Source organism: Corticium candelabrum, chromosome 17, assembly GCF_963422355.1.
Source record: "Corticium candelabrum chromosome 17, ooCorCand1.1, whole genome shotgun sequence".
NCBI classification, from domain to species: Eukaryota; Metazoa; Porifera; class Homoscleromorpha; order Homosclerophorida; family Plakinidae; genus Corticium; species Corticium candelabrum.
In genome coordinates, this window is record NC_085101.1 from 877189 (window position 1) to 898996 (window position 21808).

General features: G+C 41.3%; 1 protein-coding gene across 1 annotated transcript; it reads left to right on the forward strand.

Moving 5' to 3' along the window:
* Positions 1-755: 755 nt before the first annotated feature.
* On the forward strand, positions 756-21808 carry LOC134193434 (phospholipid-transporting ATPase ABCA3-like). The gene is made up of 28 exons (XM_062662266.1): positions 756-1236; positions 1972-2305; positions 3973-4071; positions 4129-4225; positions 8889-9079; positions 9150-9508; positions 13212-13396; positions 13447-13552; positions 13619-13743; positions 17581-17843; positions 17904-18080; positions 18140-18231; positions 18302-18746; positions 18802-18918; positions 18973-19143; positions 19212-19423; positions 19482-19550; positions 19612-19750; positions 19834-19917; positions 19968-20057; positions 20119-20206; positions 20269-20560; positions 20618-20684; positions 20746-20849; positions 20919-21011; positions 21088-21217; positions 21275-21400; positions 21466-21808. The coding sequence occupies exons 1-28, from the start codon at positions 1208-1210 to the stop codon at positions 21508-21510; spliced, it is 4329 nt and encodes a 1442-aa protein (XP_062518250.1). The 5' UTR covers positions 756-1207; the 3' UTR covers positions 21511-21808.

Below are 21808 nucleotides of genomic sequence, written 5' to 3' on the forward strand. Positions count from 1 at the left end.
GGGCCGAACAAGACTGAACAAGATAAGAAATACAGCTAATTTGAAATTTGCCAAGGAAGAACCAATTGAATGTCAAATTCAACATCAAAGAGTACAGTGGCTTGGTCATTTAGAACGGATGAATGTCTCTCGTCCACAAAAGTTGTTGCTGAGAAACAAGTTGCATAATGTGAAAGGCCCTCAGCATGATCCAAAGAACGGTTGATACCATACGATGAGACCTGGTGTCATTGAGTATTGACTTGTCACAAGCTGATGACCATACTTCCAGGTGTGTGTGTGTGTGTGTGTGTGTGTGTGTGTGTGTGTGTGTGTGTGTGTGTGTGTGTGTGTGTGTGTGTGTGTGTGTGTGTGTGTGTGTGTGTGTGTGTGTGTGTGTGTGTGTGTGTGTGTGTGTGTGTGTGTGAGTGTCAACTGTCTTATCAGTTCTACTGTATGGGTCATCTTGGGCCGTGACTAGAAGAGATATCACAAGGCTTGTCACATTTACAAATCAATGTCAACGTTTCATGCTGGGTATAGACAAGTTCAAACAACAATTGGAACGAATTACATCAAATGACATCAGGCACAAGCTTGGCAATCTTGAAACTGCAGAAGACTCTTTGATGGCTCAGCGGCTTAGATGTCTCAGCGGCTTAGATGGCTTGGACATCTAGAACGTATGGAAGATCATCGTCTGCCCAAGCAGCTGCTTCATGTGTGGCTACCATCAACTCGTTCAGCGCATGGGGTCAGACTAAGGTGGAAAGACATGATTGTAAAAGACCTTAGAATGGTTGGCCTAACTAGCACCTGGTCCCAGCTGACGCAGGACAGGCAGAAGTGGAAGAACGTCTGTGCTAGCAAAATTAACTCAATCGTCACTTTAAGAGCAGAATTAGAAAATACCCAAAGTAGTCAGAAGGCTCGTGACAGAGCCGATCCCAGCGGATGTCAAGACCAACAGTCTCCGCTTTGCACTACCTGCAAGCGACTGTTTAAGTCACAAACAGGGAAAAAAGACACAATTGCAACAGAGGACAAAATTGCCTAGATTCCCGGGAACGACCAAAGGCCGGAATCAAGTGCGACAGATGTGGTTGTTTATTCACACGAGAGAGTGACAAGAAAAGACGTAAATGTCATCAATGTATTTTAGATTTGTGACGTATTTACCAGATAGTGACTTCCTTTTTCTTATGCTTTTTATGTTTCGCCATCATCCATGTGGACATGGGCAGTTGAAGGTGGAAGGTGTGTGTGTGTGTGTGTGTGTGTGTGTGTGTGTGTGTGTGTGTGTGTGTGTGTGTGTGTGTGTGTGTGTGTGTGTGTGTGTGTGTGTGTGTGTGTGTGTGTGTGTGTGTGTGTGTGTGTGTGTGCGTGCAGAGAGAGAGAGAGAGAGAGAGAGAGAGAGGGTTTTGTGTTAGTGTAATTGATGGAGAGAGACAGCAACAGAGACAGAGGAGAGGGGTGGAGAGGAGATTAAATTTTACCTATTGTTACTTGAACTGCGGTCATATTACTATTGTTGTATTACCATTGGGACACTCAGACAGCCTTGCTTCCAGGTGGAACTCAGCTGCACCACTAGACAGCTGTGCTAGAGTTGATAAAAATCAACCACATTACGTTTTCTCTTATTTTGAAAACAGTCTAACAAGTGTCATTGTGTTTGTGGTACATTGTTCTGTTTGGGACTATTTAGCATAGAAGGGAACATTTGACTCATTACAGAAATAGTGGATACTTTATTTCCCTTTCCAGAACTTGTAGGTCATGTAGTCTGTCACTGATTAATATAATAATATAGACGTGATTGAAGTGATTTTTGGTGCATTGTCTTATTGTGGGAACTGAATTTGATTTTGTTTTGTTTGAAGTATTAAGATAGTGTGCACTGCTAGAACTTAGTGCTACAGTTTCATCAACTGACCACCCATCTTGAGACAATTTATAGACACTTGTTATTTATTGTTTATTTTGTTCTAGGCACACTGTGAGTATTGCGTGTTTGATGTCGACGATGTGTATGGGATTTGGATCCCGGCAAATGTTTGTGTGGGAAGGAAAGCGTGTGGGAGTGACTTGGAGTAACATTGATCAAGGTCCTAGTGTGGATGATGACTTCAGTGTTGGCATTGCCATAGGCATGATGCTTTTGGACACAGTCTTGTACATTATTATTGCTTGGTATATTGAAGCTGTGTTTCCTGGAGATTATGGAATCCCGCAACCATGGTATTTTCCTGTCATGAAATCTTATTGGACTGGTGCACCAGCAGATACTGCACGGGACAATGATAGTGACAACCATGATGGCAATGTAAGTAGAGTTGTTAATTAATGTACATAGCATAATTGTAGGTTCATGTACATCTAATACATCATATTAGGCTATTAGGCGAGTATGACCAATTGATCTTTTAATGATCAAATTTGCTGGTCCAGTTTTGAGCTTGATCAAATATAAGTAAATTTATGCGTGCATGCCCAATGATTTATGCTTGCTGTACAAAGACTTGGTACATACATTCTATGAGTAGTACGTTTTAATGTCTACACAAGTGTTAGTATGTGTGATCCAGTAACTGTTTTCATTCTGATTCGTATTGGTGTCATTTGTTTTAGTATCTTTTTGTGATCTCATGTTTTGTACTAGTAGACAGTACAACAAAACTCTGCATGCTTAAATGGGAACTCGCACGGAAAAAGTTGCTTTTGAAAAATTGCCTTGCCTTCGAGAAGTTCAACGGTACCTTAATCGCTAGCCAAAGCGACTTCGTAAAGGAGAAATTGTATTTCGAATGCTCTCAGACGAGTGCATGCGAGGTATGATGTCACTGGAAAAAGACCTGGATCGTTTTATATTGGAAAAATCTCAAGTAGGACGACACAGCTTGTTTTTGTCGTTTGGTTCAAGCACACTCTGGTATTTTCTGTGGTGTTAGCTGTTGTTTGCAGCTAGCATGGGTCTCTGGATGTCCTCACTCACTGGGATGACTCTTAACACACACACACACACAAACACACATACACACACACACACACACACACACACACACACACACACACACACACACAATTTTATTATATTCTCAAGCTAAAAATCTGACAAGTCGTGTACTTCCAAAGGCAATCTCCCCAGGATCATGCTGTCATTGTGTACCCACAATCTGGCTGGGAGCCACTCTTGGAGGTTAGTTACAACTTTTTTTCAAAATCAGTTCTGTAGAAATAGTCGTTATTCTAACTATGTCTTTCGAATGTTCCAAACTCTTTGGAGACCAGCACCAAGTATTCCACAACCAATGAGAAAACATTCCATCACAATTGCGAACTGGAGTTTCATATAGTTTGGTCTTTGCTGTTCTCGTGCTTCTGCTGCTATGCCTGCACGATTAGCAGCCTCGTTAATGAGAGCAGATTATAGATGATCCCAAACTGAAACATCAAATACCCATCATGAAATCAGGGTGATATACGTCTCCTGGTCTGCTGCTATGTTCACGTTGAGTATGTGAACAACAACGTCTGAACAACAACGTCACATAAGGCATCATGGCATCGTATTTTAGCGTTTCCCTGACCACGACTCAGAGGGGTCACCAATTCATCCTGTACTTGTCTTATAGCTTTTGGGAAACATGGTAATGTACCAAGTCATAGCGTAGAGCAACTATCATCTCTTGTGATGTAATGACGAGGCCTAATTTCAGATTAGGAACTACCTGCAATTATGAACCAACTTTAGCAATAACTGGTCTTTTGAATGAAACTAGAATTGTGCTGGCATTTTGGTAACCTTGACGTTGAGTAACATTTTGGCAAAGATTATATTTGCTAACACAGCACTTGCCTTATTGGCATCATTCGAATGTATTATTTGTTGTCTATGTATTGTTTGTTGTTTATGTATTGTTTGTTGTTTATGTATTGTTTGTTTTCTTATACATGTAGTCTGTAATGAAATGTTTGTTATGTTTACAATAGATTGCAATGAAGGACATGGAGTTAAACTCTTCACATGAAGCTGACCCAACAGATCTGCATGTTGGTATTAGTATCAGACAGCTAACCAAGGTGTATGCGGTAAGTTTCGGTACCTTGTTTTTATCTCTTTTTGGGGCTGTATGTGTATTCCCTTAGAAACATGGTGGTGGAGCTCACAAATTGGCTGTAGATGGGATTTCATTAAACATGTACAAAGGACAGATAACTTCACTATTGGGTCACAATGGAGCAGGCAAGTGGAGCTTGTATTCTGTGTTACATTATGTGTCAAAACGTATTAGAATGTACACGTACTATACTGTATATTTTTATTGATGTTGACCATTTGTTTTTTATTCACTCTTGTTTTGCACACTGAGGCTGCTTGGTTTTCAGCCTGTTTCACAGGTAATAATGCAATGTGATGCTGTGTCTTTCATCCTTGCGTGGAACTCTTGTGTCCTGTTTTGCATACAGAACAGCAAATGACTCACAGCGTTTGAGGCAGTATTGCAAGGAACACGACACAAAAATACAGAACTGTTTTTTTTCTTGCATTTGGGTTTTGTGACTTTCCCCATGCATGCATTGAACTCAATTTATGACCATGGAGGAAGAGGAAGAATGCAACTTTCATTGCAAGAGTCAGTCATTATTGAACAAAGTGCTTCTTCTTCAAACTTGGTAGCGGTGGTATGTTGTTGACATCATTAAAGAAGCTTGCACAGCAACTACAAAGATGCAGAAACTCATGTGTAATGTAATGTAAATGCGTTATGGAAACAATCCAAGACTCAAGACATAGAATGCTGTGTATTTTTAATTTGAAGTCGTCTTTAGCTTGCATATGCACATCGGTGAAGCCCCATGTATCATTTCAACTTAGTTTAAAGGGTAACTCAGTTACTGCAATGCAAAAAAACCTTTTGTGTTTCATTTTTTAACGTTCATATGCCCCCAAGAATAGAATTTTTATTTTAGAAGGTACATTTATGAAGATATGGTGGCACAAAGCTGCTTCCTGTTGTTTGTATCCAGCGTAATAGGCGTACGCACCATGACGTATATTTAGCAGGAACAGAAGTGGTGATAGTGCATGCAAGGCAATAGAAATGTCTTACAAGAAGTAAACCTCTGGTGGCTAGCTGGCTGAAGTAATGTGATCAGAAAGAAAGCGTGCCTTTGATTTGCTTCTCCAATAATGCCAATATGTGAAAGAAATGGGCAGAGCGAGTGAAACAAGCAAGAAATCGGTAGAATGGGGCAACCGCGTGTGCTGACCCTTGTGTGTATATTCAACAACTCCATAGTTAGAGGCAACTCAAAGGCATGCTTTCTTTCTAAGCACATTACTGCAACCAGCAGGCAACCAAAGGTTTACTTCTTGTAAGACATTTCTATTGCCTTGCATGTGCTATAGCCACTTCTGTTCCCACGAATACGTCAAGGTGTGTACATCGGCTGTACCAGATAGAAACAACCAGAAGCAACTTTGCACCTCAATAGCTTCACAAATGTAACTTTGAAATATAAATTAATTATTTTGGGGTCATACGGACGTTAAAGGGGCAGTCCCATGGAAAAAACGCTTTAAAATAGCTTTCAGCAAGAGAATTTGGATGGCATTAGTGTTACGTCTGTATTTGCCTCCGTTGTTAAACTAAAAATGATTGCTTTCTGCAATAAATGACGTCACTGATTTCAAAGTCAACAAAAGGTGTGTCTTCCGCCCAAACTAATGAGAAGCGTTTAGTGGCAAGTGTGGAAAGTGACATCTGTTTGTGTTCTTGACTACCGTCGCTAGAGTCAGACTCGCTGATTTCTCTTCCTTGCTCATACCTAGAGGGTGAGAGCTCTATCTCTTCAAGGCATCAGCAGAGTGGCACAAATGAGATCAGCCATGCTATTGTTCTTTGTTCGGGAAATGCCCACCCCATGCACACAACGCAATAAACTGCTAGCATACATACGATGTACGGTAGCTCGCGTAACTAACTTGTGAACATTGTCTTTCATTGCTTGTGTTTGCATAGTGAGTAGGTAGAATGCATTTTAGATCCTGCCGTGTAGAAGAGATCTGTGCATGAATCATGACTACAGTTTCAGTAGCTTGTTCTGCCTAGAAACCCGAGTCGGAGTGGATACATAAGTACCACTTACCAGTAAACGTTCCCATGCGTCATGTGAAAGACACTCCTTGTTGTTGACTTTGAAACAGGGGTTTCAAAGTCCTTGAAGAGCAATGATTTTTTGTTCAACAATGGAGGCAAACTGGGACGTGTAACTAATGTCATTCAAATTCTCTCACCAAGACCTGTTTTTAAAGCCTAGTGTTGTTTTTCCGTGGGACTGTCCCTTTCAGAACTAACGAAAATGCAATAAAATATCTTTTTGATTTTTGTGTTGCAGGTACCCTTTAAGTTAATATCTGGTGCCACATTAATAGCTTTCTGCTTACAGTGATGCTCTAAAGGATTCCATAAAACTCTTAAGGATTTCCAAACTCCTTAGCCACTAGAAAGTAGTGTGGAAGCTTCAGTTGTCTTCTAGTTGAAAAATCCAAGTTTCACCAATCAGCCTTGTTTGCAGAAGTGTGTGAACACTCTATCAGTATTTGATAACTCTCCACCTTTTGCTGCCAAGTATTTCATCAAAACCAAGTGAACCTCCTACAATTTTATATACTTCCTGCACCTGTTTAAAGTATTCTGTGCCCAGTCTTCAGGAGTGACTGTTTCAAGTTCTGTGAAGCTGTTTGGACTACAAAAATGAACTGTCTGTTTCAGATCTCTGTAAAGCATCTTGATCAGATTTAAGTGTGAGCTCTGGCTTGACCACTCTAAAACAGAGAAGTTATTTTTCTTTATTTAACCTAGAACATGTTGATTTGCTCATATTCTTTGAATCATTGTCTTGCTGGAAGACCCAAATTGGGTCAAGATGAAGCTGATGAACGGACAAAGCAACTTTTGAAGTAGAAACTTTGGTATTGAACAGAATTTATTTTCCCTTCTACTATAGCAAGTTTTCCCCATGCCAGATGCAGTGAAACAGCCTGAAATCACAATGCTGCTGCCTCAGTACTTGGCATTTAGTACCCCGCTTTTTTGCTGAAAAAAGTCCATATATACACAACGGACTTTGTTATGGCCAAATAGTTTAGTTTTTTTGTCTGTCTAAGAACATCCTCCCACAATGATGTTGGTTTATTGACTCGCTTTCTGGCATACAGTACTCAAGACACATTTGATGATGTTTTTCGATAGTAATGGCTTTCGCCTTGTTACCCACTGATTATACCCCTGTATCCAATGCTTGCCTGACTGCAGTTTGATGCACATTGACGCCAGCGGCATTATGGCAATTTTGCATGTCTATTGATGACACTGAGAAGAAATCGTAACTTTGCATAGAATTTTTTGGATGTTTCATAAAGAAATGTTTGATGGAGAACCAGATCAAGAGCGTGTCCCCGTTCCCAGAGCCCACCACTTGTGACCAATTTGTCAAACCAATTTGTCAAACCATTAAACAATGGATCCAAACATGTTTTGCAAGTCTTGTAGCCGTCTCTGTCAATGTGACACTGAACACTGTTTCCGAAGGCAATGCGAGAGCTTCTTTCAAGGCGTTCATGATGGCTGGGACAGGTAGTACGGGACAGGTAGTACAACACACACAATGATTGTGTGTCCCACATGACCTTTCTATAAACTACGTCTTCTCTTTTAGTATTGTAGGCAAGGCGGTAAGACAAACACTAGTAAGCACAAAAATAATTGCTTTTTCTTAATCAGAGTGATGCTCATAAGGGTTAATATACGTACTTTGCTAATGAGGTTGATCACTGAAACTTGATTTTTGTTAACTACAATGGCAAACTAAAGCTTTCATGTTATTTTCCTGAGAGGCTAACGAGTTTGTAAGTCTTTCAGCTTCATGGAATCCTAAGTCTTTGTTTCTGAGCTCTAAAACCCAGCACTTTGTACGTTTTACTAAGGAGTTCACAACCTTTTTGTCATCCCTGTATGTGGACTGCATGAACTTCTAGGTGATGTCTGTCTTTGAGCAGATTATATTTGCTTTATATTCATCGTGTCTGACCATATGCAAAATTGGAATTCTAATGATGGTGCCTCGATTTGTCTTCTCTTAAATCAAGGTAGTGAAAGTGTAAGTTTAATGAATTTGAGCAGTAGAAATGTCAGAAACAAGGGGAAATTGCAGACTTTCTGGAATTTCGTAATATAACTGCAGATAAAATTTAACTGCACATTTGTGGATATTGAAGTGTTACAGCAACAGCAAACTTGGATTTGATATCACTACAATGTCAACAAATGTATTGTTAAGTCTGTAGTTTGGTTTCTTGTGTTGTATCGTATGATTGGCTATGATTATGTAAGAGACTAGCACTTATGTGAGACCTAAATGGAATGATGGCACTACCTTGTTTGGTTATTACTTAATCAAAGCATGACACTAGCTTTAGGTAGTTAACTGCACACTGTTTTGGTCTTGCAGTGACTTTTGAGGAAATGTTTATAGTTGCTACGTTAGACAGAGTAGACTGTGAGCAGTGTTCATACATGTAAATGGCATGTTGAAAGGATAGACTCATTTCTTTTGTATGGTGGAGTTAGCAATATTTTGAATGTATTGAATGTCTGACTACAACTTGAGATGATTGACAAAATTTGATAGTTTAGACAGTGAAATTAGAAGAGAACCGGATGCCTGCTGTAGAGTAAAGGAAGCTAGTAGTTTATGGTTTATGGTTGATGGTTTGTGATTTATGGTTTATGGTGTGTGTGTGTGTGTGTGTGTGTGTGTGTGTGTGTGTGTGTGTGTGTGTGTGTGTGTGTGTGTGTGTGTGTGTGTGTTTGTCTTTTGTACTAGATTTGATGCTGTTATAGGCAAGACAACAACAATGTCAGTCATTACTGGTTTATTTCCTCCTACCAAGGGTGATGTTCTTGTGAATGGTCATTCTGTGTTGACTAACATTGCTCAGGTGAGGGCATCTCTTGGACTCTGCCCTCAACATAATGTCTTGTATGATCAACTTACAGTTAAAGAACATCTTGAGTTCTTCATTCAGTTAAAGGTTTTGCTAATCAAATGGTACATACTCAAAGTTGAATATAATGATTATATCTTGTAATTATTTTATGCAGGGAATCAAGAAGGGACCAGAAATGGATAAAGAAGTTCGGGAGATGATTGAAGACTTAAAGTTAGTTGACAAAACCGACCAACGATCCAGCACTCTCTCTGGAGGAATGAAGCGAAAATTAAGTGTCGGTGTTGCATTAGTTGGTGGTAGCGAAGTCATTGTGCTTGATGAACCAACTGCGGGAATGGATCCATCTGCTCGAAGAGCAACATGGGACTTGCTGTTGAAACACAAGGCTGGAAGAACAGTGCTGCTTACCACTCACTACATGGATGAAGCTGACTTGTTAGGAGATAGAGTTGCAATCATGGCAGAAGGACAGATTCGATGTGTGGGATCTTCTCATTTCCTCAAAGAAAGGTTTGAGGTTTTAGTCATACTACAAGCTATATAGGGTAGCTTCAAATCATGCTAGTGCTTAAAAGCCAGCTGGCTAACTAATATCCCGTTCACACTAGCAGCTGGGTAAAATTCCAACCTTTCTGAAATGATGACGAAGGTGAATAGTATCGACCAGGTGTGGACTATTGTGTTCCCAATTCCTTTCCTCCCATGCACAATCTTGGTTACATCCGGCACTTTCTTAGTACACGGGGGAGGGGGGATGGCAGGGGATGGCAACCTTGTGGTCAGATAACAAGATGCTGCAACTCGTTTACCTGTCCCATTCTTTCCTGGTCCTAATTCTAATACTGTACTCGGAAAGCATCCAATACACAACACGGTTTGCGATGCCATCTTGAAAGCACATCACATGGCTCTATTACGTGTTGTTGTGTTTTGTGACGCCATCTTGGAATCCCTACAGATGTAGAACTGTCGTTTGACTCCTTACCTTCACAAAGCTTTCAACTAGTTGGTCGGCACTCGGTATCCATCACTAGCTGATGGGCGAGAGCAGAGCCTGAGTCTCGGCGCATGCAACAAAACATCAAAACTGCGATTTGGTTTTGTGCTGATAGGCAGGGAGGGTCAAAGACCTGGACTCCGACTCATGGGGGTCCACGTAGTGAGACACCCACCCAAGTACCAAACCAACCACAGCAGGGGTCGGAAACAAACCACACAGCGAGAGCGTAAACAGAACACAACGGCACGTGGTAACCCCGCGGTGCTAATGCAACCTAGGTTCAAGACAACGCAAGTAATGAGGTCTATTACGCTGTAATAGCTAAATGCTATATATGCTGTCTACTTTACTGTGACACGAGTTGGAGAGAAACGCCGGCCAAGTCAAGTGAATATATAGCTGAAATGCGTTACTTTTCCACCGGCCCAAGGTTTTTAGAATTGAGTCAGCAACTGCCTTGGCCTTCGCCGTGGTGGCTACGCCGATGCGAAAGCTGTGACTGGTAAAACCTTCACAACTCATGCTTTCTGAAGCAAGCAAGCACTGAACTTTGGACACTAGCATTTGGTGAGAAAGAGGAGATTTGTCAGAGAATGTAAACAGTAGACCCGACTTTTTCCGCGTTGCATTAGGTAGGAGAGCAAAGCAGATACTGGACAATGTCCTGTTGAGTGCAACCCAAAGTTATGACTGCGCCGTGACAAAACGGATCGGTTTTAGATTGCTTCAGCCGAAGATGAATCATTGTAGGAGAGGTGACGGAGTCGATGCTGATGTCCTGAGGGGTGATATGAACTGCCTCGTGAAAGTTCGCTAATGACTCTTGTGAATTCTCCCACTCGCAATAAAACCAAGAATCCAGTGCAAAACGCGTCCCAGAGCATACTAGCATCTCGTCGAGAACACCACTTAGACCACACTCGTTTTGAGAACGTTGAGTTCAACTGACGTAATGGGCAACCGGGGCTGTCGTGCAGCAGATCCTGCAAGTCGTTGAATGCAGCGAAGGACATATGGCAGCTGGCTGAGCTGAGCAGTGAATGGGTCGCCACCACCCAACTGAATATGGAGATGCCGAACTGCTGACAAGTAGCACTTGATTGTTTTGTGACATATTTTCCGATCTGCTAAGTAAGACACAAAGAGGGAAAGTGCACGCTCAGACACAGGAAGAGGAACATAGACACTTGGTTGCAGAAGTTTAAGTAGCTTGATTGCCCAGATTAATAGACCCGCTTCGTAGAAGGCGCTAGACCCGAGGAAAGATTTGACGAGCAGAGGTCTTCAAGCACGAGAGTTCCAGTCGATTTCCGACGACATGACGGAACCGGGGTGGGAGTGCTTTTGAGCTGTGAACACAAGGAAAGCACTCTTTCAGCACGGTTTCAAGATAGAGCATCCACGATAGTATTAGCATTTCCCGAAATATGAACGGCTTGCCACGTAAAGGAAAATGTGCAGCTAGACAGTGTAAAGCTCGCAGAAGATGCCTAATCAGCAGAATGCGGCTGTTGCGTCTTTCTAGCGCAGAAACCAATATAAATTTGTCACATTCAAACAAGACCCGCTGCCCTCACCATTCCTTACCTCACACTGCCGTGGCCAAGAGCAAAGGAAGAAATTCTTTTTCTACGATTGACCGTGAGCGCCACAGGTTGCTCCACTCCCACTGTAGCCAATTGTTTAACCAAGTTGCACCGCACCCCCACGTGCTCGATGCGTCAGAGCGAACAAAACTGTTGACAATATGTCAGGACAAAGGCAGGCACAAAAAGTAGACTACCACAAACAAGAAAAGAGCAAGAGCATCCACACATGAAATGTGGCCAAGCACTAATGACTTCACAATCAGACGATATAAACCACTTTGGCCACCATTTGTTGCATAATAAATGTGAGAGTTTTCTTCAAGTGCATGTAAGGCAGGCAGACATTACCATTATCAGTGGCAGATCTAGGCATCGGCGCAAAAGGTGCTCCCCCTGTTTTGAAAATGACACGTGACTAAAAGACTAAATTGCGCATGCGTGTTCTATTATACAGCGTACAATGCGGCACGTTTCCTGCCATGAAGAGGAAGAAGCGACAGTTAGAACATTTCTTCGAACGTAAGAGACGTCACATAGATGAAGAACAACAAGATCCAGGAGAGACTAACTCTAGATATACAGATCCCTCTACCAGGTACAGAAGTGTGTGGCTACTGCTATCAATTCTGGGTGACTGAGATTACAGCACCCAGAATGGCTGAGAGCGCTTCTAAAGGAGGAACAATCTCTGCGTCGCCATATAAATTCAGAGCCGCAGTCTTCTGCTCTGGTGCAATACTAACGTCATCACTGTTTTTAACACAACTTGATCTTTTGTTTGAGGGAATGTCACTAACTTCAAGATTGTGAACTGTTACTGGTTCATGTAGCCATCTTTGAGCAAGGATGCTGCTTGACTGTCCTGTGAAGCATGTGTAACAGTCGTGTAATTGATTTGAGTTACCTGGAGATTTTTCAAATATGAGTCAGCTACTTTGATTGATATAGACAAGACTTGACGTAAGCAAATTCTGCTTACTGTTGTCTATTTACACTGTTCCGATTAGCTATCAGGCAGGGGCCATACCGGGAAATTCTGAAACAGCACCCAGCCACAATGGGCGATCTTTGGAAACTGTTCTCATTGACAGCCCATGATCCGTTATTGAGCATCCAAGATTGTGGTTTGTGATTCAATCTCACGGCCTGAAGTTGGTCGATATTTTGAGGCTGGTTGATATTTGAGGCTGCGTAGTAACATGCGTTACTATATTACAGTGTACCAGTATGGCAACTAGACAGTGGTCTTACACTGTGAACCAGAAATTGAGCTTTGTCAGAAGACTGAAAGGAGTATTCAGAAGCAATATCAGCCTTGCATTGCGTGATCTATAGGTATTGATTGGAAGGAGCTATGAGAATGGAGAGATAAAGAAGAAACTTATTTAGAGTTTTTATATAGAGTTTTCTACGAAGCACCTGAGCACTTATTGAGAATGGATTTTCTTCTATAAAAATTCCATTTTCATATTGCTACTGTTTTGGAAATTCCCACTATGCCTGCTTCATGTTATTCAGAAGTTCAGGATAAGCGAGTTTGAGCTATGTGGACTTCCCTGTATTTGCTGTTGTGTTTGTACCAAACATTGTTGATAATTTGTTGCACTTACTTGTTTGCTTGTAGATATGGTGTTGGCTACCATCTGACGGTGGTGAAGGGTGAGCATTGCCAACCAAAACTCGTCACTCAGTACATCCAGAGGAGTTTTCCTTTTGTTAAGAAACACAGTGATGTTGGTCAGGAGCTGTCTTACATCTTACCAAGGGAAGAGTCATCAAGATTTGATGAATTCTTCAAACAGTTTGAAGGTCGAGAGGTAGCCTGTTGGTGTGTCAGATAATCTGTGAAATTGTTTTAGAGGAAATTGGAGCTCTTGGAGTCCAAAGTTTTGGACTGTCTTTGACTACAATGGAAGAAGTGTTTCTCAGAGTGGAGGAAGCAGTTGACGAGTCAGCAGAAGCAAGGTATTAATGACGTGTTGCAGTTAGAGCAGTGCCAATACTAATGTTGTAGTAATGTTTTGATTAAAGAGAAAAGCGAAGAAAGGACATTCTTGTAGCTCGTGAGTCTACTCGTTCATTGAGTGTCAAGGGTAGGCCATCAGGAAGCAGTTATGGAGAAGCTGTGAAAGCTGGCCACCAACAACTGCTATCAGGTAGGTTGAAATATGCAGGTGAGGTGTGCCAACTAACAAGTAATATACAATGTTGGCATGTCATTATGAAAACTAGCAAATTATAGTAATGATCTATGTCAATGAATAATTAGTAAAAATCAGTTGATGGTTTTTCGTAAATGTGGAGCATGACCCAGTGCCACACTAGTGAGCTAATTATCATAGTATGTTAAGGACATGCGAGTACAGTGTCCGGGATAAGAAATCACAAATGGCCGGTCACAGTTTCAGGCCATACTGAAAGAATGGTTGGCACTACCTCAGTGTATGACAAATTGGTTGTGCCCAGAACAACCAAAAATGTGTCAGATGTAGTATGTACGATCATCTAAAGTAAAAGCGACCTTGGTTAGTAAACATGAAATTAGATAAAGACGCTTTGCAGACCTACTGAAAGCCTTTAGGTGTCATTTCATATCAGATATCTCTCATGTGTCGTTTCTTAATTAATTAAGTGCAAGATTAAGCTTGACCTGTACTGTAGTGTCAAGTCATTGCTACTTCAAGCTTGTGCATGCTTGCCTTTAATTAACATAAAGTACCCAAAACTGAAATTGCAAACAAACGTCCTGTCTTTATCTGGGTTACTCTATATCTGATACAAAAAACATACTGTAGCAGGTGATGGAACACAATAATAGTAATACTACTACTACTACTACTACTACTAATAATAATAATAATAATAATAATATTAATAATCAAAGCCAATCGTTCAGACATCTGTCTCAGAAATAGGAAGACAAACACTTGTCTTTGTATTGATATCAGCTGTCCTGCTGATGGCAACATTGGCAAGAAACATGCCGAGAAGTTGGCAAAGTACAGCGACTTACGAGTTGAGATAAGCCGCATGTGGCATTGTCGAACACTGGTGGTTCCAGTGGTCTTGGGAGCTTTGGGCACAGTGCACGCAGGTATTGCACGGTGGCTGGACATTATTCCAGGTCATCACAACCTGCAGCACTTACAGAAAACAGTGCTTCTGGGATCTACTCGGATCCTTTGTAAAGTCATGTCTTCTTTCTAGACAGCCGTGATGGTCTAAGTACTTCTGAAGCAGGGTTTGCTTCCGGTACTTGTAATAGACTTTACAAACCAGACTGATCTGGTTGAGCATGACACAATAATAATAGTCACCGCCGTGGCTTAGTGGTTAGCGACAATGGCTACCTCTCCATGGTTTGGGGGTTCAAACCCCAGTGACGATAGTAAATTATGAAACTTGTCTGTCTTTCTTTCTCATGTTTCTCTAGCTTTATCCACGAGACTATGACTCGTTTCAGTCGTTGGGGAGTTTCTGTGGTCTGGCGAACGGTCCGTTGATGATGACGTTCAGTGCTTTCCTGGTGGTTGTTGATATCCACTAGGCGTGCTGTTCACGAGTTTGCGGTCACCGTAATGCCTGCAATCTATATCGAATTGGCTAGTCATTGATCGCCGTATGGACTACATGGAAACATGTACCCTGCTGGGCTCACCTGCCCGGTTGGTGGGCACCCAGATGGGAGTAAAGACCCCACTTGCCCATTATGGAGGGGCATAACAACACATAATAATAAAGATACTGTGGCTTAGTGGTTAGCAACAATGGCTACCACTCCATGGTTTGGGGGCTTGAACCCCATTTGACGACAGTAAATTATGAAACTTGTCTGTCTTTCTTCTCATGTTTCTCTAGCTTTATCCATGAGACTATGACTCGTTTCAGCAGTTAGGGAGTTTCTGTGGTCTGGCAAACGGTCCGTTGACGATGATGTTCAGTGGTCATTGATATCCACTAGGCATGCTGTATCGAGTTTGCGGTCACCGTAATGCCTGCAATCTATATCGAATTGGCTAGTCATTGATCGCCGTGTGGACTACACAGAAACATGTACTCTGCTGGGCTCACCTGCCGGGTTTGTGGGTGCCCAGATGGGGTAAAGACCACACTTGCTCTCATTATGGAGGGGCATAACGACACACATAATAGGCTCATGTTATGAATTTTGCATAGCTGCTATAATCTACCTGCCACCCTGTTTGGGAAAAAGTAGTAAGCACAGCAAAAGTAGAATTAGTACAATTATGCAGGCCAACATAGGTGAACAGCAAGAATTACAAATTTATTTGTGAATTCTTTGATTTTCTGTACACTTCGGACTTGACTACTGTACAGTACATGTAAGAACTGCCCTTGAGGTTAGCTGGGTATGCAAGATTAGTGGCACACACCCAAATCAACTTGTGACATCTGTCTCAGTTGAATGTGCATATTTGACAACTACCATGCAAATCTCTACTGATCAGACACAATGAAAAAGTGGTGATTTTGTTATTTCTATCTGGAAATTAGCTAAAACTTTGCTTTACCTCTGTTCGAAGAAGCTACATTTGGAGAAGAAATGGAAATTTTTTGAGATGATCCTTAAGGTTCTTTTAAAGAATAGCCTTGCTTTCGAGAAGTTCAACGGTACACCCCAGTCGCTAGCCAAGTGACTCTGTAAGGAGAAATCGCATTTTGAATGCTCCTAGACGAAGAAGGTGTGGGAGGCATGACATCACTGGAGGTCAACCTGGATCGTTTTGTAATGGAAAAATCTTGATTAGTGCAACGCGACTGTCTTCGTCAAATCGCTTGATTGGAAACAACACTTGAACATTCACCTTCACTGTGAAGTAGGTGCAGCTTCGTAGCGATGAGAGGAAACGCTGGAGGCATTTGTTATGACTTCTCATGCACGTAGTAGGTCTGGAACCTCAAGGATAGGATTGCATCAACTTCAGCTTTGACGTGTAGTGCTGTAAAAAGACTGGAACAGGCAGGGTTTTTACAATGATCTTACATCTGTCATAACCCTAACCCTAACCCGCTCACTAGCTCTGCTTTGAAATCTCTCTCAAAGTAATCCAACTGAAAATGATGTACGCTTACTGTGGAATGTGGTCCGACTGCCTCCCTTTTAGCCTCAAATGCAGAATCCACTCTCTCAACCACGCTCGATTGAATGGAAATCTAAACTGACTTCTTTCTTTGTTCTCGGCACGTCTACGACAAACTTTACAAGTCAGCGGCATACTAATGAACCTTAGATATCTCAAATCCTGAGTTAGGAAACTTCAACTCAACTAGAAGAGATGGAAACTAGGGAAACACAGCACAGCGGAAGTTGATGAAGTGTCCCCAGAGTTCCAGATCTATGCGCATGAGAAGTCATAACGAATGCCTCCATCGTTTTCCTCTCATTGCTACAAAACTACACCTACCTCACAGTGAAGGTGAATGTTCAAGTGTTGTCTCCAATCAGGCAATTTGATGTAGAAAGTCTTGTTGCACTATTCGAGATTTTCCAATACAAAACGATCCAGCTCGACCTCCAGTGACGTCTTACCTCGTGCGCATCGTCGTATGGGAGCATTCAAAATGTGATTTCTTCTTTATGCTGTCCCTTTAGCTGGCGACTAGGGTACCATTGAACTTCTCATAGACAAGGCTATTTTTGAAAGCAACTGGTTTTTGTGTGCGAATTCCCCTTTAAATTAATGAACATGAAAGTAATGCACTTACTACAAAGTAGCTTGTGTTACTGTGTGCAGTGTAACGTAATACCGTGTACAGTGTACATGATAATCTGCAACTATTGGCCTTACTTACAACTCACAACTCCGGGTTTTTGATTGACCCTACAACTCATCATCATGCAGTCTCACACTGACATGAGTTTTGTACGATACATTTTCTACATAGTCGATTATGCGTACTGAATTTACAGTAAATATTGACAGTAGATGTAACACTTGTGAATGTTTGATTACATGCTAGTTTGCTTGCAGATCGAAACCAAGGACTGAAGTTGTGGTGGCAACAGTTTGTGGCTATGTACATCAAGCGTTTTATTAACTCTAAGCGTGATATCTATGCTGTCATATGGCAACTTATTTTGCCAGTTATCTTTACTGCTCTGGCGCTAGTAAATGTGCTGTTTATTGATTTTGGAGGAGATGATCCTGCTCGCAAAATGACACTTACTGATCTTGGAAAAACAACAGCATACATAGCTGACTTTCCTCAGCAAGTCAGTGTAGATGCACTTCGAGTAAGCTGTTTGATGAATCTTGTTATGAGAAACAATATTAACTGGATTGTTTGTATATAGTTTGCAAATGACTACTTGGCAAGTGTTGGCGTTGTTGAAACTGTAGATGTTCTCAATCAGACTAGAGAACTGAGGCTACTTGCTTCCCAAAATGCAACCAATATGAAACAGTGTTGTAGAAACAACTTTCTCGTTTTGCAGGATAACTGTATTGAATGGATGCAGGAACAAGGCGAAGTGAGTCTGTTCTGTAATGGCCTTAGTTGTACCATAAGCTCCTTTGTTCTCACTGGCAGAGCTTTATTGATAACAATAAATGTGGTGATGAGTTTGGGTATCGTCTATGTCATGGCTGTAATAACATCGATACACAAAACTGTCTAGATTGGTAAGCTGGGTGATGTGATTGTATATTTTATAGAAATTGAAGCAGGGTGTAACTTGTTGTATTTGAGCAGTGCCAAGTTGGCAGAGAATGGTGCCGTTTTGATAAATCCAGGCTATGGTGATTGCCCACTTCTGCCAAGCAAAAATCACAAGCAGTTTGACGAAACTTTCTTTTTGGAGTACATCTTGCAACAGAGTGATGATGAAGTCTTTTTTGATACCCATGCTAGTGGCTACACTCTGGTTCATCGTCTTCCAGAGTCATTTAAGACATACTATGAATTAAGGGGTATTTACGTCCCAGCTAATGCCTCTGCAGTAGCCACTGTGTGGTTTAGCAACCAAGCAATTCACACATCAGCAGCAGCTCTGAATGCTTTCAGCAATTTTGCAATGCGATTTACATTGTGGCAAGCTCTTGGAGGGTCAAACATCACAAAAGAAAATAATGGCAGAGTGAACATGCAAGAGACTGTAGTCATTAACCATCCACTTCCTAAGACTGCTGACTCTCAGGTGTATACATTGCTTTGGGCTTTCGTGTGACTGCTAACAATCTGTTCTCGTATAGAGTGATGATGCACTAACTGATCCTAGTGGGTTGGTTCTTGCATTTTTTATTTCTCTTGGAGTTGGTTTTCTGGCTTGCAGCTTCATCTTGTTTCCAATTCAGGAACGTGAAAGCAATGTGTGTCTGTTTTGTACTACTGGCACACCATTGCTGATATGATTTGTTTGATAGGCAAAACATCTTCAGTTTTTGAGTGGAGTATCACCTACAAGCTACTGGGCCGGATCATTTTGTTGGGATTTCACAAATTACTTACTTCCTGCTGTTGTTATTCTTATTCTCTTTGCTGCTTTTCAAATTGATGCGTATACTGACAACTTAGGGGCTGTGTTTGTTGTTTTGGTAATGTGGCTTGAAAGAGTAAGGATTTATGGTTTGTGTATGTCTATGTCTATGTGTATTGCATTTAGATTTTCTATGCATTTCCTGTTTTGCCACTTGTGTACTTGCTGTCGTTTCTCTTCAAATCTCCATACACTGGATTTGCTGCGTCTGTTCTCCTGATTGTGCTGACATCATGGATTGGGTTTATCTTTGTCTACGTTTTGGCTCTGCCGGGAATTAATCAGAAATCTTTGTCTGACACCCTTGCCTACATCTTTTATCTACAGCCTAACTTTGCGTATGTTGAAACTGCACTTGTGTTTGGTGATAATTTGCTATGCTCATCTGGTGTGCAGTGTCAGCCAAGCTCTTGCAGATATAAACACTAATGCACTTGTGAAGAAAGTGTGCGCTGTAGATGACCAGTATGTTGTAATGGTGCCGTGCCTATTTTCTTTTTATTTTATGTTTTCTCTCATTGTTTAGCTCCGAGGTTCGTTGTAAAATGAATAACATCAAATATGTTAATAACATATTTAGCATGGACAGACCTGGTATTGGACTTGCTATTCTGTACATGGAATTGGAAGGACTTTTTTTCTATACACTCTTAATCTTGGCAGAGGTGAAGAACTGAGAATCTGATCAGTGATGAGAATGTGTGGTGTTGTAAAATACGTACATAGTATGTACTGTACTTGTGTGTAGTATGGGTTCTTCATCAGCAAGTTAAAGGCACTGTTTTCTGACAAATCAACAACCACAGAGGGTTACCAGCAAGAGGGTGTTGAGGTAAATTGCTTTTTAAAGTTAGGAATTACCTAATTGTTCCCCCCCTGTAGGATAGTGATGTTTTCAATGAGAGACAGCATGTCATGTCAAATGACTTCAATCCTGACGATTTCATTGTTGTTGTTAAGGATCTAGTGAAGGTTGGAAATCTAACTCTAATGTTGTGCAATAGTTGACTATAAGATTGACATCTGTTGGTAGAATTATAAAGGTTCTGCTAGGAATGCTGTTGATCACATGTCATTTTCTATTCCTCGTGGAGAATGTTTTGGCCTACTTGGTCTGAATGGTCTGTTGATCCTTGTTAATGCGTGTCAGATAATGCAATATGGTGATGGGTGGTGTTGTCAGGTGCTGGCAAGACTACTACATTTCGTATGCTGACGGGAGATCTCAGTATGAGTGGTGGAACTGCATTCATTGAGGGACTTGACATCCGAGAAAATCTCCATGAAGTACAAAGACGTATTGGCTACTGTCCTCAGTTTGATGCTCTTATTGAGAAGTTAACTGCACGAGAGCTGCTTACTATGTATGCTCGTCTTCGTGGCTATGTGGAGAGAAAAATACCGGAGTTGGTTGATTCAACTATTAGGCGGCTGGATTTAGGACAATATGCGAATAAACCATGTGGTACCTACAGGTACTGAGAATGGAGCCTGAATCACTCTTGATTTTTGCTGGTATTGTGTTAATATAGTGGTGGAAACATGCGAAAACTAAGCACAGCTGTTGCACTAGTAGGAGAACCGTCTATCATATTCTTGGTTTGTTTATGGAGTGTCTACTATGGGTGGTAACAAACCAACGCTATGTCTTTGTTGTTAGGATGAACCCACTGCTGGCATGGATCCTAAAGCGCGTCGTTTTCTGTGGGATTATCTGGTTGGAATATTAGAAGAAGGTCGCAGTATTGTCTTAACATCCCACAGGTGTACATGTTTGACAACATCCGTGTACAAACTGGTTACTGTTAACTGTGATTCTGTGTAAATCTGTAGCATGGAAGAGTGTGAAGCTCTATGTACTCGCCTTGGTATAATGGTCAATGGGCAATTCAAGTGTCTGGGCAGCACACAACATCTCAAGAACAAGTAAAGGAGATTTGATATGTGCATGTATTGAAGTTTTTGTTGTCACTACTTTTGTCTTTTGTCTTTCACATGAAAGATTTGGTAGTACTTATTCTCTGACCGTGGTAGTGCAAGATGAACCAGACACTGGATATCCACAAATAGCACAATTAACTGAGTTTATTAGCCAAACTTTTCCTGGAGCTCGCTTGGTGGAACAACATCGTGTATTGATACTTAAGATGTGTTTGGCTTAAATTCCTCTAATACGAATGCTGTGTTAGGGTCAACTAGAGTATGAAATTGCTGGTGAGGGCACTGCGTGGTCTAAATTATTTGGACAGTTGGAGAGTGCCCGGGTTCAACTCAACCTTTCTAGTTATTCTGTCAGTCAGACTACCCTGGAGCAGGTATATGTTGATATATCAGTGTACATGGTATCTAGCAATCACAATGCCTACATCGTGCTTGTTAGGTGTTCTTGCACTTTGCAAGGGAACAGCATGACCAACATGCTTGATTGTCACTGTCAAGGATCTTTAATATGTCTGTTGATTGCATTGTTTCTTCTGTGCTGCTGCTAAGTGAGAGGAGTGGGTTGGTGATTTGTTGTGCTTCATTATACACTATGATGACAAGGGCATCACGTATTGGTTTTAATGATGCTAGGGTACATCTTGTTAATTGATGCTTAGAATGACTGGTCAATGTGGAAGATCAAGCATTTCGATTCCCAATCAAAGAAACAGGAATTGCACAATTTAAGAATTATGTGTTTAAAAGATTGTTGAAATAAAGTAGTAATTGTTTACACCGTG